Genomic DNA, 27,782 nt, shown 5'->3' with positions numbered 1-27,782 from the left:
GCTGGCAGCCTCTGCTAACTCGGGCAAACTCCAGCCTGTCCTTCATGATGTCCTTGAAAGATAGCTCCTCAGTAAGACCTTCCCCATGGCCTATTCTATCAAAAGGCAGGGTTAGTGTCCTCTGCACTGTGCTCCCCTGTGCCACTGTGTCCTTGCCTCTGTTGCAGTGCAGGTTACAACTGGACTGGAGCATGCTTACATGCACCACCAACTAGAACAGGATGACACCAGGCCTCATCTTGTGGGCCAATTCAGTTGATCAGTAGTGGCATCCTAGACAACTGTCCTGAGACGAATTCTGAGACTGAGTGGGGCTCAGTGGGAGAAAAAGCTGAGGTCAATTAAGAATGTCTCCTCTGGTCACAGGAGAGAGGAGGGGTAGTATTTATGCCATGCATTTGTTGTCTCTGATGCAGACCCGATGTCAGCCCTTATATATGGCAGATAATACATGTGAAAAACAGAAATGCATGTTAGTTATCAGGAGTTTGACAGAGTATACTGTCAGTAGTAGAAGCTGTTTATTTGCTTATTTATTATTGCTGTAGCTATAGTTTGATAGCTAGTTTTTGACATAAAAGGTCTGAAATCTTGTCCTCTATCCCTTCTGATACTTTGGAAATATCTTAACAAATCAGTGAGATCTAGGAGCAGAACCCACATCTTTTTCTTAGCCTAAATATACAGTGATCAAGTTTCCAGAATCATTCAATAGAATTTTATTTTCCTGCATCCATTTGTATGATCATTTATTTGAAGGTATACCAATTAAATCAATCATATGTAGTTAAACATTTAACATATTGTCATGTTTATGATTAAACATATACGGCTATAAAATCTGGATAGTTCCAGTAAAATCAGGATAATATGTACCACACACATGCATACTTGTATTGTGTACCTAGTACACTGCTACATGCAGTATGGCATATGGATTGAGATGATGCTGCGAGGAAAATAGTTTGCTGCAGTGAAATCACATCCAGCTGTCAGATGAACAAAGGAAGCAGGAGACCACAGTTGATGAGAATCTTGACCATGGGTTCACTTTGCAAAAGCCAGGCAGGAGGAATACCAGATCGCTGAGGTCTCCACTGCCACACAAGCAAATGAAGACAGACTTGCACAGAAACCGAGACGGACAAGTTCTGACGTGACAGTATGTAATATATAAGAGCACTGACTATATTTGCTCATTTTCTGATAGCATGCAGTGTAGAGAGGAAATCAGATTCTTTTTTAGATGTTTTAGGAAGCTAAAGTTAAAATCTGTCCCTTTTTTTAACAGGATTAAAGTCAGAAGGGCTTTATAGAGTTTCCGGGTTTACTGAACACATCGAAGATGTCAAAATGGCATTTGACAGAGGTAGGCTTGCACTTTCTTCAGTGCCAAATGATTTATCCTTAGCATCCTCTCTTTTGGAACCAGATTTTACTCATGATGGGAATGGGTTTTTAGAGCTACTGAGAGCTGTTCTTTAGGAAGCCAAGGAGTAACGGTTTACAAACATCATAGTTCTCTGCTTCTCTGGGGAAAGTGTTTTTTTTTAAAAGTCGTGGACAGTTGACCACATGGAGAAGTGAGTTGAAAATACTACTTGAAAGTGATCAGACAGCATTTGGTGCCATTAAGGTTCTTGACTTGGTTGCCCAACATTTATGGTCAGTTCACATGGCACCAGGGTACCTTCTGCATCCTCCATCTCAGATCCCTTTGATTTCTTCTCCCAAAGCTCCAAAGAAGAGAGCATAGGGATGGGGGTACCCCTGGCACTGAAGTAGGGGAAGTTTAGGATGTAACTCCTTTGCTTCTTTGTGACTGTGCCATACATCCTCTAGGCCATATTCTTTCTTAGGTCAGATATCATGAGCCAACTTGGGAACTTATTAAAAATACAGATCACCAGGACCCACCCTGGGGACTCATTCAGGAAGCTGAGTGAACCCAAGAATCTGTATATCTGTTGAATGATCCAAATACTTCTGGTACAGCCAATCAGAGATGGAACGTCTAGCCCACTAGCTAGGACCTCCACTCTGCAGAGTAGTAGACAAGGTCTCTGATGATCTAGCTGCCCTATCTGTCCAGGCTCATAGCCAGTTCCTCATGTCTGTATACTTTGTACCCCAGCAATAATGAAATATACCCTACCTCTTTTCATGAACAAGCACCTGGGCTCACGTTGCTCTGTCCATCTAGAATGTGTTCACATCTCTGCCTGGCAAGCACTTACCTGTTCATCAGGTGTCAGCTCAAGTCTTTCCTCTGTCATGACTCCTCCCCAACCTCCCCTAAGAATTCCATTTCCTTTTCCTCTGCCCGCCCCCTTGTTTCCACATGTCTCCAGCACAGCAGTCTTCTTATTTCCCTGTAATTGTTGAGTTGCAGGCCTGACTCCCAGTCTAACTAGAGTTATTTGAAGGGAGTACAGTTGGCCTTCTGTATCTGCAGGTTCCATATCCATAGATTCAACCAATCATGGATCAAAAATATTTTTTTAAATTCCAGAAAGTTGAATTTGCCATAGGCTGGCAACTCTTTATGTAGCATTTACATTGCATTAGGTATTGTAAGTAATCTAGAGATGATTTTAAGTATACTGGAGGATATGCATAGGTTATATGCAAATACTAAGCCATTTTACATAAGAGACTTGAGCATCCTTGGATTATGGTGTCCACGCAGTGGGAAGTTCCTGGAACCAATCCCCCTTGGATACTGAGGGACAACCATATGTCTTTTCTTCTTTGATGCACTAGGGCTTAATAGTGCCTGGCACATGGTAGATTCTCAATAAATATTTGTTAAATACATAAATAAGGGGATCAGATGGCATATCTGCTACACTCTTACTGTTTTCTGTACATTAGGAGCTTTTTTAATCCTCAGAACCAAATTTGCTGAGGCATTTGTTCTTTCATTTCTCTGTATAAAGGAAAATGCTAATAGTCCCTATATGATTGAAACATTTTTCTATCCAAAAAGTTTTATAGACTGCAACAATTAAATTGGACTGATATTTCCTAATGGTAAAACAAAAAGTCAAAAAATGTCTTCGGAATGATTGTAAAAATAGTAAGAAATATAACATTACCTATACATGAGGGAAGGTTAAAGTTTCCCAGATTAAAGTCCTAGGGACTAGGGGAGAAATAATCAAGTGAAAAGAAACTTCAGAAAGCCTGAAAGAGACATTAGAAACTGAAGATACTCAACCATTATTTTCTGTATGTGATCTTCAAATCCAAGTCCAAAGAATACTAAATAAGAGATTCTTGATTTTTTTACTTCAAATTAGATTGTTATCCTATTATGAACCTTTGTGTCTAGAATATAAATTACTGTGCTAGATTTCTATTTAGCAAATTACCAGGGGCTGGGACCCAAAGAACTATTTTAAGTCTATTTCACTACTTTTTTGGCTGCACTTACCCTCAGACCCAAAATCCCTCTCACCAAACTTCTTTTGTTACTTCCTGCATCTCAGCGTTATTAGAAGCCAAAGTAGTCAGCTGAAACTTGTAAAGGAGCATTCATTGTTGGATCTTTTTTTTTCTTTCTGGGCATGCTTTAACTTGGTGAAATAAGGTCCTAATTAGGAATTGGATCATTGATTGTTTTTCAGATGGTGAAAAGGCCGATATATCTGCCAACATCTATCCAGACATAAACATCATCACTGGAGCCCTTAAACTGTATTTCAGAGACTTACCCATTCCTGTCATCACCTATGATACCTATTCCAAATTTATAGACGCAGCAAGTAAGTATGGAGAACTAATTTTTTAATGGCACCAAAGTTTTAAGTGCAATGCTTTTGAATTCAAGAAAATTAAAACTCAGACCTGATTAAATTATAGCATGAGGATTTGCTTTGCCAAGCGAGGGCACAATGGTACAGTTAAGTGAAAACCAGGCATAGTTCACCAGCTGAGTTGACCCAGTACTATGCCAGCTCTACTCGGCTGAAGCTAGGTGCCAGGCAGTTCTGTCTCTCCCCATCGTTTCTTCTATGCTGGGAACCATCAGTCAGGCTTACTCTGTTATGTTTTGTTTTTGTTTTTGTTTTTGTTTTGCGGTACGCGGGCCTCTCACTGCTGTGGCCTCTCCCATTGCGGAGCACAGGGTCCGGACGCGCAGGCTCAGTGGCCATGGCTCACGGGCCCAGCCGCTCCGCGGCACGTGGGATCTTCCCGGACCGGGGCACGAACCCGTGTCCGCTGCATCGGCAGGCGGACTCTCAACCACTGCGCCACCAGGGAAGCCCCTGTTATATGTTGAAAGCAGAATGTTTCTGCAGCAAACAATCAGACGTTCTTCAATGAGGACTGTATAGATTAACTACTTTCATCTATTAGGCAGAATCCCATTGTAATCAATTAAAGTCACACCCCAAGTTTTGCACATTGATGCTGTTCAAAATTAGTAATAGGCCCAGAATACACTGTGTCAACTACTACACCAATATCTTCTTGTTGAATCTTCCCATCTACCTGAATCACGTACTCTAATCCCATTGTACAGAGGAGGAAAGCTAGGCTTGGAGAGCTGAGCTCACGGGTCCAGGGATGGAACGTCAGCATTGGACTTCCATCAGTCCATAGCTGCTCATTCAGGGTTTGGCACTTGGGTCACCGCTGTCAGGAGAGAGAACCATAGTGTGTATATGTGTGTTGGGGTGTGGGGGGAATTGCACTACACTTTGTCCAGGAGCATAGTGACGAAGGGGAGATTCAGGTGCTAGAATGAATGACGTAGAAGTCAAGCACACCTCAAGGAACTTTTTATTTAAAAAAATATAACCTTTAAAGGTATGCGTTGCTAAATATAATAACAAGATGCCTGATGGGGAGAGACATGGCAGGCTGGGATTAGTGCAAGGTGTACTTTCCAGATGAGCTGTGGCCCTACTCCCTGGTGAGAGCATTCTTCCCTGGGTCCTGGTGGTCTCGGGGGAGAAGGTTCTGGCAGCAGGGTGTCCTCTGCCCCAGGAGGAGTGACCAGGGGAGCTCTATTTGAGTGGCTGCCAATACCTATCAGAGTCCTAAAAAGCAGAAGCATGCATGCTTCCTCCCATTGTTAATGTACCTACTATCTACTTCCTAAGCTGGACGGCACACTGGGGTTAACCATGCCAACATTCTGGTGAAAAGTGCCATCAGTGCAGACTGAGTTGGCTGGCTCACCTGCCAGTGCCCTTGCGTTGTAGAGTGTATTCCGTCATGGAAGCCCTGCCACGGAAAGAGTTGGTAGGCAACTTCAAGAGAACGCTCCCAAGTGTGGTCCCATTTAAACTAAAGCTGGGGATAGTGAGTTTTCTAGCAAATCCAGTGTTCAGAAGATGGGCAAAACACAGTCGGTGCATGTGCCACCAGCAAGCATCTACAGGGCTGCAGATTTCTGGAGGGCGAGGACCGTGGGCAGCCTCCTGCCACACAGCCAGTGGACGTTCAATACGCACGTGGTTCCCAGCCTCAAACCCTTTTCTGGAACACGGCAAGACACGGACACATCGATTACTTTATGTGAAATGTTAGTAGGCCGCCCCTTTTTCTGCAACCTGAACGAACCAAACTTCTCGTCACTTCCCTGAAAACTTTAATGTTTCAACACCGCACGAATACTCATTACGTGTGATCTTCACAGAAATCTCCAGTGCGGATGAGAGGCTGGAAGCGGTCCACGACGTGCTGATGCTGCTTCCTCCTGCCCACTATGAGACCCTCCGGTACCTGATGATCCACCTAAAGAAGTAAGTTGACACCTCCTCGGCGCTGCTTCTGCAGTCCCTACCTGCCCCGAGCAGTTAATGCATCAGGAAGAGTTCACAGCCTCCCCAGCCCGCTGAGCAGACAGACCGCCCTTCAGAGTGAGTTAGGCCGCCTTCTCCAGTCCAGCCCCATTCATAACTGCCAGCCACTCACTCTGTGGCAGGGGCTGCGCCCTGCACTTTAGATGTGTTATCTCTATGAGGGGGGTACTGTTAGATGACATTGCTGAAACTTGGGGAGGTTCAATAAGTGATGCAAAGAGATGCAGGAAAGCCAGGACTGAAACCCAGTCTGAGCCATGGCCCTTACTCTGTCTTAACCATTTGCCTGCACTGCCTCCGCCTCTGCGTCTTCCTCCCATGCCAGCCTGTGCTCTGTGTTCCGTTCGTCCTCCTGCTCACGAGAGTCCCAGCTTCCTGAGGCTGCCTTCCTTCTGGACAAGCACATTCCCACTCTGATCGCTTGTTTTACTTGACACGTTAATTATCTATCACTGAGGAACAAATTGCCCCCCCCAAACTTAGTGGCTTAAAACAATAAACATTTATTATCCCGCAGTCTCTGTGATCAGGAATCCAGGTGGCTTCACTGGGTGCCTCTGGTTCAAGGTTTCTGATGAGGCTGCAGTCAAACTGACAGCCAGGCTCCAACCTCCTCTGAAGGCTTGAGTCGGGGAGCACCCACTTCCAAGGTCAGTCACATGGTGTTTGGCAGGATTCAGTTCCTCAGTGGCTGTTAGACTGCAGGCCTCTCTTGCTGACTGTTCTCCGGAGGCCGCCCTCAGTTCCCTGTCCTACGGGTCTCCCCATAGGCAGCTCACCCAAATGGCAGCTGGCCGCCCTTACAGCAAGCAAGCAAGAGCACCCAAGAGGAAAGACAGTCTTTCTGTAACCTAATCTCAGAAGTGATATCCCGTTGCTTTTGCTATACCCTGTGTGCTAGAAGCGAGTCACTAGGTCTAGCCCATGCTCTAGGGGAGGGGGTTACAGAAGGGTATGAATTCCAGGAGGCAGGGATCACTGGGAGCCATCTCAGAGGGTGCCTGCCACAGAGGGCTACACACTGGGTTATCTGTGTGACAGCACGTGAGACAGATGGAGATGGGTGTTCACAGGATACTAAGTCTCTGGTTCCAGACTCTTTTACCTAAACCATGGATCTCTTTCCTTCACTGTACTTGTATAGTGAAGTCAATCAGTTGGTCTTTGAGATGTTGGAAGGATCAGGGTGCTTCTGTGTGCCTTCCTCTGTGTTTCTGGAAGTTACATGGCAACAGCCCATTCTTAGATTAAAAAAAATAATTGTCTATACCAACTTACAGATCCATTCAGTAAGTGAAAGGAAGCAAGTGGAGAACACTGTAGAAACACTAAGGCATGAGGTTTTAATTTTTCTACCTTTAAAACATGTAAATACTCCCGCTCATATTCAGCGTGATCAGGGATGTAACATGTAGCTTAGAAGAGTCCCATTTTGATTAATTTATTTTTTAAAATTTATTTATTTTTGGCTGCATTGGGTCTTTGTTGCTGCGCGCAGGCTTTCTCTAGTTGCAGAGAATGGAGGCCACTCTTCATTGCGGTCCGCGGGCTTCTCATTGCGGTGGCTTCTCTTGTTGCGGCGCACAGGCTGTAGGCGTGCGGGCTTCAGTAGGTGTGGCACGTGGGCTCAGTAATTGTGACTCATGGGCTCTAGAGCGCAGGTTCAGTAGTTGTGGCGCACGGGCTTAGTTGCTCCGCGGCATGTGGGATCTTCCCGGACCAGGGCTTGAACCCATGTCCCCAGCATTGGCAGGCGGATTCTTAACCACTGCACTACCAGGGAAGTCCCTGATTAATTTATTGAATTTAAGAGTACAAGTAATTTTTGGATTTAAAAAAAAGACTTGAATGTCAGTGTGGCTTTTAAGTAGCTCTAAGTTATTTCCTTCAGTGTCCAACTGTTACACTTTGGAAGGCAAAGTATCATTATCGGGAGAAATGCTGACATGTGCCAGTTGAATCTTAAATGCCAATTATTTAGTATTTTTACTATGGTGGGTTTGCTAGCCATCTTGTTTGGTCAGGTGTGGTGCCTGACTTAGTGGGGAAATACAAGCACTTTGAAAGTGAAGAATGTCCTCTTTCTTACCTCCCTCTTAACTTTGCAAGGTGAAGGTAATGCAAGCTGAATTACCCTTCCTAAAATAATGCTAAATGGCTAGTCTTAATTAGCTTCAAGAGAATAAACACAAAGGGATGGCTTTCTGTGCAAAACCTAAACATGTGTTAATCCTATTTTGCTCTTCTTTGGAGAATGTAATCCCTTTTAGATCTGTTAGGAACATCCTAAAACCTAAATCCTTAAAGCAAAATAAATATCAGAGAGATCATAATTTTATTCTACTTGGAAGGTATTAAGCCAACTTTGGAGTTTGAACTTCATCTTTTAAAGGCTTTGCAGTTCTTGAACCTGGATGTTGAAATGATGATTTTCTTTTTTTTAAAAAATAATTTTTATTGGAGTATAGTTGATTTACAATGTTGTGTTAGTTTCAGGTGTACAGCAAAGTGAATCAGTTACACATATACATATATCCACTCTTTTTTAGATTCTTTTCCCATACAGGTCATTACACAGTATTGAGGAGAGTTCCCTGTGCTATACAGTAGGTCCTTATTAGTTATTTTATATACAGTAGTGTGTATATGTCAATCTCAATCTCCCAATTTATCCCTCCCCCCAACTTTCCCCTGGTAACCATAAGTTTATTTTCTACATCTGTGACTATTTCTGTTTTGTAAATAAGTTCATTTGTACCATTTTTTTTTAGATTTCATATATAAGTGATATCATACGATATTTGTCTTTGACTTACTTCACTCATTATGACAGTCTCTAGGTCCATCCATGTTGCTGCAGATGGCATTATTTCATTCTTTTTTATGGCTGAGTAATATTCCGTTGTGTATATGTACCACATCTTCTTTCTCCACTCCTCTGTCAGTGAACATTTAGGTTGCTTCCAGGTCTTGGCTATTATAAATAGTGCTGCAGTGAACATTGGGGTGCATGTATCTTTTCGAATTATGGTTTTCCCCGGATATATGCCCAGGAGTGGGACCGCTGGATCATATGGTAGTTCTATATTTAGTTTTTAAGGAACTTCCATACTGTTCTCCACAGTGGCTGTACCAATTTACATTCCCACCAACAGTGTAGGAGGGTTCCCTTTTCTCCACACCCTCTCCAGCATTTATTGTTTGTAGATGTTTTGATGATGGCCATTCTGACCAGTGTGAGGTGATACCTCACTACAGTTTTGATTTGCATTTCCCTAATGATTAGTGATGAAATGACGATTTTCAATTCCAACAATAATTACTGCTCCAGCCCTCATCCTGTGGGAACTAGAAATAATGTCCAACTGCTTTTCCATTTGGCCACATTCCAGCCATTTCCCAGTCCCATGATGATGGCTTGACCTTTCTCCTCAGGCACTAGCCCTGCCAGCAGACAAGGAATCTGCCCTCAGCTTCCTGGTTTGCCAGCATACAGACCAGTAGACAGCGACAAGAGGGGAAAAAACGACATCCATACAAGCCTAGACTAAATCTGTATGCACCACGGTCCCCCTAATAATCTACTGCCCCTTCAAACCAATATTCCCTCAATGAGAGTTCCACGTTTATTTAGTAAGAAGGACTGATTTTATAATTTTAAAAAGTGTGTCTATACCAGATTGACTTAGTAGTTCACTTCTACTGGCTGAAGGCAATGTCAATAATCTAAAACATTGTTTTAGTCAGAAAATTACCTTTTAAAAAATACTTCTCTATAATTCCAATTCTCAATTTTCTTTTGCAAATTCCCAAACCAGAGTTCATAATCAGTATACAAATCCATCCTCGAGTCTGTATAATGCCTCTGTCTGTCTTGCAGGGTGACTCTGAATGAAAAGGACAATTTCATGAATGCTGAAAATCTGGGGATCGTATTTGGGCCCACCCTGATGAGGCCCCCTGAGGACAGTACCCTCACCACCCTCCATGACATGCGGTACCAAAAGCTGATTGTGCAGATTTTAATAGAAAACGAAGATGTTTTGTTTTAATCCACCAGGGAAGTGAGCTGAATGGCCCCAGCCCCCATCTAAGTTGATAAGGCTAAAGAAATAAAAACATCTTTTACACTTGATTTGTTTTCCAAACAAGTGGTGGAATTTCCTGGACCACAGAGGATCGCCATGTCGGCTATTGTGTCTCATAGACACTGGCCCGCTCCACAGGAGAACAGCAAGGATGAGGGTGAGAAAAAGCCCTCGCCTGGGTCTTTGCTGTGCCTCGTATGTCTGTTTTGCTGGAAGAGTGATTAATAAATCTTTCTTTAACTTATTAAAAAACAACGTAGACCTTTAAACTTCAGTCTTATCAGTAATAAAAGGGAACTTAATTCATAGAGGTACTTGATACAGTTATACATTTTCCACTTACTTACAAAAAGAAGACAATTCTATATGTTAAATGTTAAATGAAACTTATATTGTAAAATGTATTTTTATTTTAGCTGCAAGAATGTTACTTTATTTTAGCAAATAGAACTCAATGCAGTGCATTGATTATTACCCTGTGTACCTTGTCCTGCCTTCTTGCTGAGATCCCTGAAAAGTTTACCATGAATGCAGTATTATCTTGACATACCTCTGTCCCTTATCAGTGCTTTGCAATGAAATTTCACCTCCCACCTCTATCCCTGCTTTTGATAGTTTTTGCTGTTAAGCACTGGCATTTTGCTGTCGTACGGTGTATGCTTATAGCAATTGTAGGATGGTCTGAATCATCCACAAATTTTCTTTCCATAAAAATTTTGTGAAATCCCAAAGTATGTTCTGGAATTGGTCATAATCTTTCCATGTCATGTGTGTACATCACAGAACATGCAGAACGTGGTCATTTTACATTAAATGATTTGGAAACACCGGTTATATCTGGGCCATGCAAAAAGTTAGCACTTCTTTCTTTTCAGGCAAGCATTCTGAATTCATCTGTTAATGTCAAGTTGCATTTTCACCATATTTCTATATTTATGAAAAGTGAATCTGCAGAGTCATTGTTGATTTTTTTCATTTTTGTTTTATAAACAAGCCTGTTTTTTAAAGTAAGAATGAATGTTTGGTTTCTACAAATATGTGTTCCTCCTTGATCAAAGTAACTCTGATGGATAATAATTTAATATGATTTGATTACTATAGTTCTGTCTTATTGGTTACATTTATCTTAGCATGAGCTCTCCACACCAAAATTTCTATATTTTGTAACATAGGTAAAATATTTAAAACGTCAAAAACTGTCAATCTAAATTTTTTTTCTTAACCCCAGCTACAACATCTTTCTTTTCCTCTGATTATCTGAGATGATTCACGTCATTACTCACTAGTCTTGTTTCGGAGTGACCAGAAGAGAATTACTGTGTGATAAGCGAGCTGAAAGGGGAGAGGGCAGTGCAGTTGTCATCCTAGAAAGTCCCAAGGGCTATGTGGATGGACTCTGCTGGCACACAGGGGTCAGAATGGTTCTGCTTGGTCCCTGCTAGTATTGTTCCTCCCAACTGTACAGATTTGTTTGTTGTAGCTTATGTACTTCTTGATACTGTCAAAAAATTATCTGGAAATGGTTTTATTTTGTGAAGTGAACAATACTTTGTAATTTATGATAGTGTAAATGGAAGGAAAAGCATTAAATGTATTAAATTCTTCTGTCTATCATTTTGGAAGACGTGAAGGAAATTGATGTTGGGGGAAAGGAGGGCAGAATAGTCGAAACACTGCTCCCAGATGGATTGTGGGCAATTAAGCGTCTACCATCACCAAGACACGATGAGAAAACAAACACCCCACGGAGTCCACACCTCCTGGCCACTCTCCCTCCTCCAGCTTCTTCCTGAGGAGCCTGCCTGCAATTAAGATTCCAATACTCCAGCTTCCCTTTCTATAAAGACCCATTGTGTTTATGTCCTTCATTGAGAGATGTGGTGTTTAGAGCAGATCACCCTAGGCAACTTGCAGGAGGGCAGAAAAAGTTTTGGAGCCAGAAAGACTTGACTTTGAATAGCAGATCTGCCTCTTATCGGCTGCATATGACCGTGGGAGTGAATTCGCGTATCTGAAAAACTGGGTTTGGAAATATTCTGATTGGGACATCTTAGATGAAATGATGATCTAAAGTAATTAGTCATAGTTACTTCTTATTATCATCATTATTTTAAGAATGATGACTTAGGAGGGGAAAGGAAGACACATGAGAGAAAAGGATTTGTCCCGGGTTAAATCCAAGTCCGAGTAGTAATAAGGGGTATTATTATAACAGGGCTCTATAATGTGTAATGAGGTTCACCTGACTCCTTTTCTCGAATGTGATTACAACACCTGATCCCCTCTACCTGCCTTTAGTCTGAAGCCTGCTCTGATACCCATGCCTATCTTCCCCACCATCTGGCAGCCTGACGTGGCTCCTCTTACCTGGCTTGAAATTCCTGCCATTGGAATAACTCTAGTAGTTAGACCTGAAAGGAGGCAGCGTTGTTTCCAGAACCCACTGTTAAACTGCCCACAGGTGGGTTGTGGGAGACGGGGCGGGGCAGTGTGGGTGGGGGAAGACCTTTTTCTCTCTCCCGTTAACATAAATGGTCACCTGGTCTCCAAGCTCGGAAGGGGCCTGGTGCAGAATTTCACGGACAGAAGCCTGGAAGGGACGAGGGAGGGGAGATACGGGGAGTTGAGGAAAGTCACACGCCACTACAGGTGTGTTGCCTGGGCCATCCTACCTCCAACTGAAAACCCAACTCAGGTAGCTTACAAATTCCCAAGATCTATCAAATCCCCAAATTTACAGTCAATCTTTTGATTTTTAAAAATGTTATGTTCATTAATTTTCAACCAACATTTATCAAGCACTTATTAATGGGCCAGACACTGTGAATACTGGCAAGGAAAAGGTTTATCTCACTGGAAGAATTAAATAATAAGTTTAGTTTGGCTGGAGAGCAAAAGCTGGTCATGCTAAGGATTTTGGACTCTAACGTAAAAGGCGCTGGTGCTACAAATTTTTTTTTAAAATAAACTTAATTTTGGAGTAGTTTTATATTTACAGAAAAGTCGCAAAGATACTACAGAGAGTCCCTATGTACTCCTCACCCACTTTCCCGTAATGTTAACATCTTATATAACCACAGTACATTCATTTAAACCAAGAAACCAACATTAGTACATTACTATTAACTGAACTCCAGGCTTTATTCGGATTTTATGAGTCTTCCGCTAATGTCCTTTTTCGGTTCCAGGATACAATCTAGGACACCACATTGCCTTTAGCATTAATGGGTTTTAAGAAACAAATGACACAATCTTGTTTACATTTTTTAAAGATCATTTGACTGTGGATCCATCAGAGAATATGCAGGCAGATGGGGGTAGTGAAGGTAGTTTCAGGGAGTCACTTGGATGTTCGTTGTTGTCATTGTAAGTCTAAGGTGACGTAGCCTGGATCAGGTGGTATCAAGGCAGAGATAAATAGACAGAACTGAGTTATATTTAGGAGGCAGAGTTGAAAACGTTTGGTTATAGATTGGATTAGAGAATCAAGGATGACTCCCACACTGCTTAATTTGACAACTGGATAATATTTCTTGAAACGAACACAAAGAGAGCCAGAGGTTCTTGAGGAGGGGTGGAAAAAGTAAGGAGGATGATGAGTTCCATGTTGGACATGATGAAACAGAGATACCTGTGAAATTTCCAGGAAGAGATATTTCATGAGCAATTGCCCTAACAGACCCAAGCTGGAGGTAGGAATTTAGGAGCGACACCAGAGGTAATAATTGGAACCAAGGTAATAATTGAATAAGAGTGCCCAGGGACCCAGAACAGAGAAATACAGGAGAGGCCTGATTCAAAGTTCTCTAGAGGACCAACATTCGGGAGAGGGGATGAGAAGGAGGAGAGGGCAAATGAAGTCCATTTTGATAAAATATAGAGGGTCTCATGAGTGTGGTTCAGAAAGACTCTTTCCTTGTCTTCAGGTTCGTTTCACAATGTCCTAGTCCATTTCGTTGTTCCACTTGGATGTATTTTGCTACATGTGAGGCACCATGTTAGACCCTATGCTTTGGAGGGGTTTGCTTCATTGGCTGCTTTTTAAATGCAAATAAGCCAGGGTCATTTTTTGCCTGAGTTGAAAAGATATTATCTTACTCAAGGACGTCCTTCACTGCCTTCTACTGCCATTTGTACATACTTCTAATCCATCAGTTATCACAAAGTATTGCAATTGTGTGTCCATCTGTCTCCCACTGAAGTACAGGCTCCGTGGGATCAAGAATGGTGGACACCACATGCTGGTCAGGCACGCTCCTACTCATCCTGCAAGTCTCAACTCGAAGTTTCCTCTCTGCTGAGACTCTCCCTGGCTTCCCCGGGCAGAGTACATAGGTGCCAGCCGTAAACACATGAAAGCACGGAAAGTTCAGAGAACTCTCCAGAGTTGGGTTTAATCAGCACATGAAATGTGAGGGAAGAGGAGGGGGAATGAGATTAAACAAGCAGGTCTGCGCCAGGGAATAAGGAACCTTGTGTGCCAAGTATGAGTCAAACTTAGAAAGATTGGTCTGGTGACACATGGAGGATAGGCCAGAGGATGTAAGATTAGAAAGACAGAAGCTAATCAAGAAGATGTTATAGGCAATGACAAACTGAACTTGACTCCCAACAGGAGGGATGGAGAAGAGTCATGATAAGAGAGATATTTAGGGGGTTGTCAAGACTTACTGATTTGATGCCAAGATTGAACAGATGAAGTCACAAATGACACCCTCATTTCTGGTTTTTACAATTAAATGACTATTTAGGAAGATAAGAGAATACAGGAAGGAAAGGGGGTTCAGCAGGGAGAAATCATGGTTTCAGTTTGCAGGATGCATATGGTGCTAATGGTTCACCCATGTAAAAATGTCTAGCAAATGGCTGAACACATGGTTTTGGAGCTCAAGAAAGAAGGATGAGATCAGACTGTATAGTCAGCTGAAATAAAGAGGACCAATAATAGGTCCCTGCATAACAATAAAGTCTAAGGAACAGGCAAAGTTAGAGAACTTTAAAAGGAAGGTCAGAAATGGCCAGAGGAAGAAGCAGAGAGGCGGGAGTGTAAGAAGAAAGCAGAGAAAGATAGAACTTCAAGGATGGAGAAGTCACCAGGGTCAAATGCTGCTACAGATGATAAGGTGGGGCTTCTCTGGTGGCGCAGTGGTTAAGAATCCGCCTGCCAGTGCAGGGGACATAGGTTCGAGCCCTGGTCCGGGAAGATCCCACACACCGTGGAGCAACTAAGCCCGTGCGCCACAGCTACTGAGCCTGCACTCTAGAGCCTGCAAGCCACAACTACTGACCCAATGAGCCACAACTACTGAGCCCACGTGCCACAGCTACTGAAGCCCATACACCTAGAGCCCGTGCTCCACAACTAGAGAAGCCACCGCAATAAGAAGCCTGCGCACCGCAACACAGAGTAGCCCCTGCTCGCTGCAACTAGAGAAAGCCCGCTTGCAGCAACAAAGACCCAACACAGCCAAAACTAGAAAATAATAGTAATAAAAAAAAATTTTTAATAAAGTAATTGTTATAGTTTGTTGGATTTATAAATTGAACATTAAAAAAAAAAAGATGATAAGGTGATGAGTCCCCTTTGGATATAGCAACTAAGGAGTCCCTGTAACTTAACGGGAGCTTTTCAGTGAGGGCAGTGTGGTGCATGGCACATTGCTAAACCTTTACAGTGAATGGGGTTAAAGAAAGAAGATAAAACCTGTATTTTTAAAGAAAAACCCATAAAGCTCTCCTTTCATAGGCTTATAAACCTCATATGTATGATAAATCATCCACGGGAGCAAATTTTTCATTGCTGCCGAAAATTTATAACATTAACATACTTTCTTGAAAAACTGTGTACTTCAAAATGTTCTTAAAGAGTTAAGCAAGTATTACGGGAATAGATTTTTGATCACTCAAATTACCTGATTTTCTCTATGTCCTAATTTACACAATGGGTATAATCTTGGTTTGTTCTAGTTCCCTAATCTGAAAATGGGCATAATAACAGAGTACCTGATCTCCCCTTCTTGTCAGAGTGCTTCTACGCAAGGATCCATTGAGATCCTGAATAGAAAAACTAAAAGCTCAGTATAAACTGGATAGTAATGTACAAATGTTGATTATTGTACACAGGACCATCCTTAGGTAGGGCAAACCCAGGTTAGTCCATTAATTGGCAGGTTTGGAGGATGTGGAGGCATGGGACTGGAGCAGGGCATTACTGTCAGAGGCAACGTAGGGCTGCAAGAATCAGAAGCTCAGGCCAAACAGCCCACCCAGGAGAGATGCTCAGACTCCAAAGTCTAAGCAGAAAAGACGTGTGACAAGGCAAAAATAGACCTCTTTAGGCCAGGAATTCAGGAATTGAGTGCCATGGATCAAGTGAGGAATAAGCGTGTGTGTGTGTGTGAGAGATATGGGTTCTTTTCCACAGGGGTCACATGCTAAAACCCATCAGGTTTTATGGGCCAACAGGTTCTTGACTCTTGGAATGGTCAAGATGATCACCTTGGAATAATCAGGAACAGTCACAAAGTCCCAAGTCCATGGCAAGGTCAATATAATACCAACAGCCCATACAGACCGCTGCTTGAGCATGGATTACTGACTTCTAATAGTAAGGAGATGATCATTAACCTTTAAGAAGCACTAGATTCATCCATCAGGAAAGTATCTGTTGCACATAATATGAAACTATGATGCAAAGGGCTTCAACAATAGGCACGTTAATTATCTCAACCAGACATCCAAACGTAGGGCATCCCCAAGATTGGTGCTGTCGTTCTTTCTGTTCCATCATGCTTGGTTTGTTGGCATTTCCCTCAGGCTTTGACAAACATCATATAAGAAGGTGGTTTCAAGGAGAAGCAGGACAATGTCTTTCTCATCCTGCATGTCCCATTTAAGAGCTAAGAAATTCTTCCCTCGACATATATCCCCTCACAACACCTTGGCCAGAATTGCATAGCATGTTTATTGCTAAACCAGTCACTAGCAAGGGGAATGAGATTCCCATGATTAGTTTAGGTCAGTGTGGCACGAAGTATAGTCCCTTGGCCAGCAACACCATGGCCTGGGACTTGTTAAAAATGCAATTTCTCAGGCCTGAATCATTGACTGGGGCTGGGGCCTCACAATCTGTTTTTTGTCCCAGTTTACTCTCCTTTTTATTTATGTATCATTCAAAAAAATATTTATTTTGTGCCTACTTTGTGCTAGGCACTATCAATACAATCATTATTAACGTATCAGAGACAGTTTCTGCCCTCGTGGAGCTTACAACCGAAAGAAAGAGACACCCACACATACCTCATCACAAATTCTTCATGATAAGCTGAGGTAAGCTACGAAGGAAAAGTACGGGGGTTTTCAAAGATCACAGGAATTTTAGAAGAACTTGATATAGCCTGAAGGGTCTGGAAGAGTTTCCACAGGAAGAATGGTTCCCAGTGGGGGGCTAAAATTTTCTGTCATAAATCCTATGAAACCAGGTTGTTAGAGAATCCTGGCTAAAATAGTCTAAGCAAAGGGAGCAGCATGGACAAAGCCCCTGAGAAGGGAAGAGACGTAACCAACTTGAAAAAAATGTAAGCAGCTCACTGTAGCTGAGGCACAGAGGTAGTGGAAAGAGGAAAGGGCCAGACCACACAGGCCCTCCACAGCAGCAGACTTTTCCCAACTGGTAAGGCCTACTTTCAACACCCATGGGCTAGAACAGTCACATGGCAGTCAAAGCCTAAAGAATTAACAACTGAATAATGACACAATATACCATAAATCGGAAAAAAAAAAAAGGATGTAAATAAGCTTACCCTGAATAAGGAATGCACTTTCAAGCTGTTCTAAAACTTTTAAGCATACAGTATTACGCCATGTACTTCAAACTGAGACAGGCTGGGCCCTGGGACCTGGGCCCCTTTGCTGCAGCGCTTGTACCTGGACACACGTCTCCTGGAGCAACAGAATACAAAGAAACTATAAGGGACTAAAAATAACTGTGTGCATGTGCAGTTGGGGCACATGATGGACAAGATACAAAAAGACGAAGAAAAAAAAAAATCCCTTCTACTCCCTCAAAAGCTTTTTTTTTTTTTTTTTTTGCTTTAAGATAAAGAAAAGGCCATATTCCTATGATACTCTTTGTGAAAATTATCTCAATACTAGATCCAAAGATTTCCATTATTCACTGTCCATACTCAAAATCACCCGCATGTACCAGGTACAGTTTTCTAAACTTCACCACTGATGAGCCTATTCCAAAGTAGAATTCTTCAGCAATACAAAAGACACAGGCTAAAACAGTCCTCAGAATTATACTTTAAAATAAGTGTATTCAAAATATAAATATAATAACTCTCCAGACCATTATTTTTCCTAACAACTAAACTCTAAATTTGAAAAAAAAATAAAGGAGTTTTTCAAACCAATGATGTGTGCAGTCCATTCTCATGACACAGTCATTTAAACTTCTCATTCTGCATGAGAAAGTTTTGTTTCTTCCCTTTGTCTTGCAGAATAATTTAGGTTCCCACCTTGGATATGATTCACCAAGTGGAGTAAGACCGCAGATAACAGTGACAAAGAAACACAGGCAACGAAGAAAACTTCTAAAAACAAATATCCCCGAGTATCCCGTATCATGCCAGCAATGATGGAAATAATGGCCAACCCAAGATTCTGAATGGACTGCATGAAGCCATATGCGGTTCCCAGTTGATGTTCAGGAACTACAAACGCCACCATTGGCCACAATGCACAGGCAAGCAACGAATAGTAGAGTCCCAGGAGACACATAGCAATCCAAGTGTTCCACAGCATAAAGGCCAGCATCGGGCTTCCCTGGTGGCACAGTGGTTGAGAGTCCGCCTGCCGATGCAGGGGACACGGGTTCGTGCCCCGGTCCGGGAGGATCCCACGTGCCGCAGAGCGGCTAGGCCCGTGAGCCATGGCCGCTGAGCCTGCGCGTCCGGAGCCTGTGCTCCGCAACGGGAGAGGCCCGCGTACCGGAAAAAAAAAAAAAAAAAAAAAAAATAGGCCAGCATCATGTGGGAAGCAAGTGTGGTCACCACTGCACACAGGTGATGTTACTTCTTGTTTTATCCACCAGGAGCCCAAACACTCTACTGTTAATATCACTCGCTGTCTGGGAGAAAAATCCAAATTTCTCTGTAAAGAAATCTTTCCTAAGTCCAATGAAAGGGAACACGGCAACATAATAGCAGACACAGATGATAAATATAAGCCACAGGGGTAAGGAGAAGTCCTTCACATCAGTCAACTTAATAACTTCACCTGTTTTTCTTTGTTCTTTATGAAGGATTCTTTCTGCTGTCTGATTCAAATAAGCAAGGACCAAGGCACAGACTAGTGAAAGAATTCATGTTATACTCCCAGTCATAAGTGTGACCCCAAGGGTTGTGTGACCAGCAGAACCCAAGGAAGCTTAAACCTTAGAAAACAGCCATCTCATGAGGTTCATGTTAATGTTGTTCTTCCAATTCCAGCCATGCTAAGCTGGAGTCCAACTTACACCAAACACCAAGTTTAATTCTTTGCCTTTAAACCAACTCACAGCATACGTATTCTGGGCAACTGCTAAGGACTCCCCACCCATCCCAAACATAACCGTCCAAACTCCATCAGCCAAAAAGCATTAAATATTCCACCCAGGGCAAAACCAAATAGCAACTAAAAATAATGGTGCCCCATCGTATTCCAAACGCTTGGTCTATCAAAAAGCCACCAAAGAAACACAAAACTACATTGGGCCAAGAATACCAGGCATACCGCAGCATGAATTTCGTGGTACTCACCTGCATATCCTTTTAACCTGAGTCTGAGGGTCAGCAGGATTATCATAGCCGAAGCCAAGGAAGGAAGCACCAGCAACAGCACCAAAAGCCTGTGCGCCGGGAACTGGGGTCGCAGAGGTCCGGCAGGCCCCCGCGGGGCAGCAGAGCGGCGGGGGCTCCTGTGCTGGCGTCGTCTGGGCCGCCTGGCAACGCCCTCGCTTCCTCCTCCTCCCCCCCACTCCCCCGGGCCGGCGGCGGGAGACCGAGAGATGACCATGACCGCAACTTCCCGGAGGAAGCCGCCGCCAGAGCCCGCGAAAACTGTGCTCACGTGACCGCGGTCGTTCACGTGATGCTTCACAATCGTTTTAACAAGGCCTCCAGGTGATTCCAATGGAGGATAAATTTGAGAAGAACTGGTTTAGAACAGTCAGGGTTTCACCTGAACTGGGGCCAAATCCACCCTTTCCGAAGTGTTTGGATACCTGAAGAAACTCAGGATTTATTAATGAAGAAGGGGAAATAGTTTTGTAGCATTGGGAAGGATGTTCAAGCTTTCAGAGGCTGAATAAGACCCTCCACATCCATAGACCAAGGTCCCCAAAGGCCTCTCACCTCCATAACTATGCAACCACCTTTATCTCTAAAATGACATTGTCTGACCTGTAAACTTCATGAAGGCAGGAATTGGCCTACTTTGCTCACCAGTCTACCCCTGTCCCTAACTGGCACTATGCCTCGCACACAGTAGGCACTCAAACACTTTCTAAATTAATAGAATAATCCTTCTACAAATATTCAAATATCCTATAATATTTTGGTGTCAGGGAGGAGGGGGTGATTCTAGAAGCAGAAGAATCTGAAAATGCATATTGACTCTTGTCCACCATTTAGAGTTCTGTCCAGTATCTGAACCCTTCAGTTACTGAAGCTTTCTTGGAACTAGTTATCCATAACTCACCTAATCTTCACCATATTCTTTCTCCTTCTATCCAGTAGGCATGATTAAGCCTCAAAATAATTCATTTTGGAGAATCTGAAGATCTAAGTCTCTAGTTCAATTGCCTGTTACACAAGTTCAATTGCAGGTTACAACCCCGTTGTTTCAATCCTGCCTCTTATCACTTTCTGATAGTATAATTTGGGAAAGTTACTTTACTTCTTAAGCCTCAGTTTCCTTGTCATTATAATGAACTAGTGTCGGTACATATTCCGTGAAGTAGTTGTGAGGCTTAAGATAATCTATGTACACAGCACTCAGTATAGTATTGGGGGCACACGGTAAGACAAATGTTTGTCTAAAAACTCAAGAGCTGTGGGAAACTTTTATGAGAATGCTTACACTATTAGTAAGCCTTAGTAACCTTTCTTCAGAGTTACAGGACATCACTTATTGCTGCCTAGCAAATTATAGGGGGATTCTAGCAGTTTACTGCCCAATGGGTTTTTGAAGCCAAGCCACACCTGCCCTGTGCCGTGATGTGGTGGAAAGCCATCATGGGAGCCCTACAAGAGCACTGAATTTAGAGCCACAAGACCTGGCTCGGTCACAGATCAAGGCTTCCAACATTTCTGAGCCCCAGATTTCTCCCCTCTGAAACTTGAAAATTAATGCCTTCTTGCCCTGCCCGACCCACCAACCTCACGGGTTATCACTGAGGCCAGATGGCATGGGAGCAGGTGTGGAGGTGCTGCGACACACCTTCATACCACCAGGTCAAGCTTCAGTGCTTGTGCCCCCCCCCCCACCAGAGTGCTCTCCCTGGAGCCCCATCAACCTCACTGCAGCTTCGGGTCTCTGCTTACTTGGCTTCTCATTTGCTGGCACACTTGACCACTCCCTTCTTCTCAAACCCCCTCTCTCTCTGCTGCTGTGACACCACCCTCGCCCCCATGCTCTGCCCAGGCTCCTCTGCCCAGGCTCCCTCTAGAACTCTCCAAGTCCCTTGGGACACTCTCCAAGGCTGCCTTCTTGCCGTACTTTCTCTGTAGGCAATCACATCTACTCCACCTTCCAATGCTATCTGTCAACAATTCCAAATGATTCCTAAGATTCAGTAAGCTATCCTTTTCTATTGCTGAGAAATATTCCATGGTATGGATTTACCACAGTCTGTTTTGCCTTTCACCCACTGAAGGACATCTGGATTGTTTCCAGTTTGGAAAGGGTGCAATTTCTGGGTCACATTTGCATGTTTAGTTTTTTTAAGAAGCTATCAAGCTGCTTTCCAGAGCAGCTGGACCATTTCACATTCCCACCAGCAACGTGTAAGTGATTCAGTTTCTCCGCATCCTCACTAGCATTTGGTGTCATCATTATTTTCTATTTTAGTCATTCTGATAAGTTCATATTGATATCTCATTGTGGTTCTCATTTGCATTTCACTAATGGTTAATGATGCTGAACATCTTTTCATGTGGTTATTTGTCATCTATATCTCCAATTTAGTGAAACAACTGTTCAAGTCTTTTACCCATTTCATAATTGATTCTTTTTCCCTATAGAATTTTGAGAGTCCTTTATATATTTTAGGTATATATGGTTTGCAAATATTTTCTCCGAGTCTGTAGTTTGTCTTTACATCCTCTTAACAGAGTGTTTTTCAGGGCCAAAGTTTTTCTCAGTTTTGATGAAGTCCAACTTAGTTATTTTTTCTTTTACGGATCTTCGTTTTAGCCATGTCTATGAACTCTTCACTTAGCCCTAGGTCCCAAAGACGTTCTATATTTTCTTCTAAAAGTTTTATATTTTTACATTTAAAATCCATGATCTAATTATTAATTATACTGTGTGATGTTTACGTCAAGATTCACTTTGCACCTTTGGCACAAAGGGACTGTCCAGAATAAGGGTAGAAAGATCTCCCAGGAGGATGATGTGTGCGAGGCATGGAGGATAAACAGTCCTGTGTGGCTAAAGAGACAGCCACGTTGAAGACGGCCACCGCGATACCTTCTGCTCCTGCCGCATCTGACAATGTGCTCCAGCAAAACAAGCAACTCCACCAAGAGAGAAGGAGACTCAAGGCATCCCCAGGAGGAGACTGTGCAACAGACAGAGAGAGGCCAGTCCCTATGGAAGGAGAAGGAAGTGTCCAGGAGGGATATGTTTAGGAAAAACAAAATGGAACACATATATTCTGATATGATGGCACTTGTAGAAAAGTGTAGCAAGAAGCCATTGGAAAGTGTAGAAAGAATTAGAAATAGGACTAAAAACAAACAGATTGAAAGGATTGAGGTGGGGGGAGGGCGGGCAGCGAGACGCCATTATTAACTTTAGGAAAAGACAAAAAGTAGGAAAGCAAATATAATGTTCTGTACACTATAATGCTTAGCCTGAACAATATTTACAAAGGCACAATAATATCAACATGGAATTGTCAATTAAACAAAGGCTGTAATATGACCACTGTACTGGGATATGAGAGAAAGGAAGCAGAGGCATGGTGGTATAAGAGAACAAAATGCTCAAATGCCATAATAGGAAATTAATAGAGGTCAAATATCGATAAATCAAAAGAGAGCATAATACACAAATTAATTAGAAATATAGAGATGTGCACATGTCGGAAACGAAAAGCCAAAATCGTTGAAGGTGGTCGGGGAAGAGAACTAAGGGAAGGAATGAGATAAGAAACCCCTGTAATGTGCTATAATCGCCTTAATAACATTTGACTTTAGAACTCTGTGTGCATATATTACTTTAATAAAATAAAAACTAATTTCTTAAAACAATTAATAATGCCGTGTCTACATAGCAGAGACATGATGCTCCTGTTCTTTCCCTCCTTTGGGTCTGATTCAGTGATGTGGATTATATATTAAGATTCCAGGAGCTAATGGGGTAACACATATTAAACATATTCCTTGGCTTGTGCCTCAGCCACAGTCTGGTAGTAACCTTCCTTCTAAGGATTCTGCCTTATGATTTGTTAATCCTTTACTGGTAACATTGCTTTCAAGCTTAACTGAGCACACTTCCTCCTTCAATGACAGGTAATGCAATTTCAGCGCCGAAAGGATGAAGAGCGTTCTTGAATCACATACAGAAAACTTCTGCTTGATTTGATTTAATCATTAAGTATGTTCCTGAAAAAAAAAGTTAGATTCAGAGCAAATTGTTGTACATTAAATACTCTCCAGTAAATTTTAACCTTATGTTCTTGGGGGGGAAAGCAATGGGCCCTAACCAACAATAATGACAGTGAACTTTAAGACTCTCTACGCATTATTTTCCAAAAGCACTTGGAAGTGATTGATCTGTAGAGTCTGTTTACATGATTTTCCTACACAGCCAATTAAAGAAATCAGTCAAGGAGAAACTAACATTTACTGAGTGCCTATTACGTGTCAGGCACTGTGCTGGGGACTTGAATAAATGTATTGTCTGCTTTAATCTTGGCAACGATCCAGAGAAGTAGATAGTATTATCCCCACTTTACATTTAAGGAAACCAGAGCCTAAAGATATTAAGTAATTTTCTCAAAGCCACACAGCTCGTAATTCAAACCAACCATCAAGTCTTTTCACAAGAAATGTATATAATTACAATTCCCAGTGTTAATTTGAGCTTTGAGTGCTCTGTGATTCCATAGGGCTTTAATATTTAAGCAACCACATATGATTTAGCATTATTCTAAGTGGGAAACTTAGAAGACGATGACCTAATTCTAATCTTTTAAGTATGACTACCTCTTTTGATGTAATAGCCTTGATACCAACAAACATTTATTGATCTAATGATTAACTAAAAGGCAATATGAGATTCAAATATCAATATTAAAAGAACATTGTATTAGGGAAAGAGTAACTCAAACCGAATCAAAATAACTGCACCTCTTCTGGTCCTGTGACTTGGAGCAACTTGCTTCAAATTTCTAGGATAAAACTGTAGAACTTGTAATATCTCTCTCTCAGGGTTGCTCTACCATTAAAAAAGTGAGAACACTATCCACTTTTGGATAAGCACATAGTAAAGTGAAAGCCCAGAGTAAGAATTTAAAATTTGCCATTATTATAAAAGTTTTATAGCTGCAGCTGAAGTAGTTTCCCCCAGTATGTAAGTGAAATGACATCAAGTAGATGAAACTGAATGTTCATTGGAGTGCACAATGTGAGATTTATCTGTGTTGGCACCGAACAGAAAGCTGAGTCCCAAAACTTTGGTGCACCTCCCCTGACAGCCTGTGACTTAGAAAGCAGCTATTTCTTACGGATTTCTAACTATGTTTTGATACTGGCCTTGATGCAAGTGATGAAACCAAAAGATTCCCTTCCTGCATCATGTTACCTTTCCATCAGATATCCACCTCCTCCCTGTGCACATGTGATGTAATGAGCTGACACATCGACAAACCATAAAGAGAAGATATAACCTGGCGAATGGAGCATAACCGAATCAACCCTTTGAAAATGGAAATGAACAACTGCAGACAGCAAGTCACCCTTTACAGGATCTAGTTTACCCTGGCCCTGACCTGGAACCAGGTGACCAGCCACAGAACATTACCTTGCGTGGTAACACATGACTTTTATTTACATCAGTGATTTTCTAATAAACAATAAAGTGGAATTATCTTTGTTTCCTGAGAGAGTCAGGATGTGCTGTGGAGCCTTGTTCTGAAATGTCATGTCCTCTAGATCATTCATTTATTCCCCAAGTACAATATTTAATAAAATCTCAGCAGCCATCCTCTAGAATTACATTATTCTTCCCCATCCGCATCTTACCACCTAAGCACATCTCCTTCAAAGGGTATTGCAACATGATAGTGCTCTTCCAATTTTAAGAAAAAAGCAAAAATTTATCAGATAATTTGGTCCACCTACTGTACTCACTCCTCAGAATTAAAGAAAATCAGGCCATTATTACCTGTAATGACAGATTGAAATTTTATTTCATTGCCACTTTTAGTACATTTCTTTTTACCAGTTGGTCATATTATAACCAAGAAAGCATTCACATTTCTGCGTTGGATGGTCATGCATTCAACAATATTAAGAACTGTTATTGTCAGGCAGATGCCAGGTCCTAAAGACTCATTAGTGACCTGCCCTAGTGCTCCTGGAGAGACACAGCACAGAGAGGAGTTAGTCCCTGGACTCTGAAGCCAGTTTTCCTGGGGTCAGATGCTGGCTCTCATACTTACTGGCTGTGTCACCTTGGGCAAGTAACTTAAGTTCTTAGTGTCTCAGTTACCTCATCTATAATAATAATAGTGCCTATTTCACAGGGCTTTCAGGAAGATCAAATGACTTAATATTGATAAAGCAATTAGAAATGTACCCAGTACACAGAAAGTGTTCTGTAAATGATCACTAAATAAAATGGAACTCATTTTCTAGTGAGGGAGTCAGACAATAAATAAATCAGAATATTATAGTCTAGTCGCAGGGACAAACACCAAGCAAACAATTTACAATAAAATTAAAACACACCCACTCCTGTCAGTGGCAGCTAGGTTATTTGGCTGAATTCTCCTGCTGGAAAAAATTGGGCACCAAAATAACTTCAGTTTTGATAGCCCCCTGGAGCATAAGGGACAGAATTATAAGTGAGTGTAGGGCTCATCCTAAAAAGAGCAATTAATAGAAGATTTTTCCCTTGATAAGTGTCAGACCCCAAAGGGCCATACCCTCAGGCTCCGGGCAGCCCAGAAGTAAACTATACCCATCCCCCCAACAGGTCTTCATGGACAATTAAGTTAATTTGGAGCAGAAAAGATGGGGGGGCGGGTAGGGAGGGAATGGACTTGTCCCTGGAGTGTGACTATAGGCTAATGGTCCCGTGGATCTCTTGTTTTTGGTTATCTCAAAATCCTCAAGCCATGAACTTAGTGTAAAGTGGTCCTGCCAGGTAGTGTCCCTAAACTCTTGAAAATCCTTTCTAGAAAAAGTGACTTTTGTCTTAGGTCTTAAATTTTCCTACAAATAATTTTTTAAGGAAAATGAGGAACATACAATGATATCCAAGAATACTAAAGGAACCAGATCCACAAAAGGAGGAGGCGTGGGAAGTTACAAAGAGTCAGCTGGTGTCGACTGAATTTCGGAGGGAGGCGGAACTGTACAAACCAGCCTTGCTTAGGTCAAGTGTGAAACTGACATGATTAGTCATATTTTGTGACTATAATTTTTATACTTCTAGGTATACATTCCTGTTAACCTGACAGGGCACAAGATGAGATGCTGTGAACAGTGGATTCCAACTTCAGGCACAGGTGCAACACCCTCTCTTTAAAAGTTTACAGACTAGGGACTTCTCTGGTGGTGCAGTGGTTAAGAATCTGCCTGCCAGTGCAGCGGACACAGGTTCTAGCCCTGGTCCAGGAAGATCCCACATGCCCCAGAGCAACTAAGCCTGTGCCTCACAGCTACTGAAGCTCCCACGCCTAGAGCCCGTGCTCTGCAACAGGAGAAGCCACCACAATGAGAAGCTTGCACACCACAATGAAGAGTAGCCCCCGCTCGCCAGCAACTAGAGGAAGCCCACGCACAACAACAAAGACCCAAGGCAGCCAAAAATAAATAAATAAATACATTTATTTTTTAAAAAGTTTACAGACTAAATCCAACAACACTGATGTGAATACACAGAAAGGAGAAAAGAAATATTAAAACTACCAGTACATGGGTGACTATAAAGGAAAATGCCATAGGAGAGACAAATCTAATTTTCAAAGAAGGGAAGAGTCCATAAAAGAAAGGGATGATGGAAGGGAGGGAACGGGGGTAGGAAAGGGGTAGGATGAATGGGGTAAATGTGAAAATGTGGGCCACAGTTATCCTTGGATGAAGAGAATATAAATCATCTTTCTTTTCTTCATTTTGATTAGCTGTATTTTTTAACATCTTTATTGGAGTATAATTGCTTTACAGTGGTGTGTTAGTTTCTGCTTTATAACAAAGTGAATCAGCTATACCTATACATATATCCCCATATCTCCTCCCTCTTGCGTCTCCCTTCCACCCTCCCTATCCCACCCCTCTAGGTGGTCACAAAGCATGGAGCTGATCTCCCTGTGCTACGTGGCTGCTTCCCACTAGCTATCTATTTTACATTTGGTAGTGTATATATGTCCATGCCACTCTCT

General features: G+C 42.2%; 2 protein-coding genes and 1 pseudogene across 22 annotated transcripts in view; 1 reads left to right on the top strand and 2 right to left on the bottom strand.

Annotated features, from left to right (window-relative positions):
- CHN2 (chimerin 2) overlaps window positions 1-10,156 on the top strand; it is a 314,431-nt gene extending 304,275 nt beyond the window's left edge. For 2 of the 3 annotated variants that reach the window (XM_055084940.1, XM_024131278.3), the window contains 4 exons: window positions 1,292-1,369; window positions 3,630-3,767; window positions 5,651-5,756; window positions 9,697-10,156. In XM_055084940.1, coding sequence (XP_054940915.1) covers window positions 1,292-1,369; window positions 3,630-3,767; window positions 5,651-5,756; window positions 9,697-9,868 — 494 coding nt within the window. In that variant the 3' untranslated portion in view covers window positions 9,869-10,156. The remainder of the gene's footprint in view (window positions 1-1,291; window positions 1,370-3,629; window positions 3,768-5,650; window positions 5,757-9,696) is intronic. The other variant, XM_024131284.3, reaches the window with a different exon arrangement.
- The window catches only part of LOC114486304 (uncharacterized), a 277,756-nt gene that overhangs the window by 113,616 nt on the left and 136,358 nt on the right, over window positions 1-27,782 (bottom strand). The gene's annotated exons all lie outside the window — the stretch shown is intronic.
- On the bottom strand, window positions 18,256-19,728 carry LOC102984221 (major facilitator superfamily domain-containing protein 1-like; annotated as a pseudogene).

The sequence above is a fragment of the Physeter macrocephalus genome, chromosome 5, assembly GCF_002837175.3.
Source record: "Physeter macrocephalus isolate SW-GA chromosome 5, ASM283717v5, whole genome shotgun sequence".
Lineage (NCBI taxonomy): Eukaryota > Metazoa > Chordata > Mammalia > Artiodactyla > Physeteridae > Physeter > Physeter macrocephalus.
This window is presented reverse-complemented; position numbering and strand designations above follow the sequence as displayed.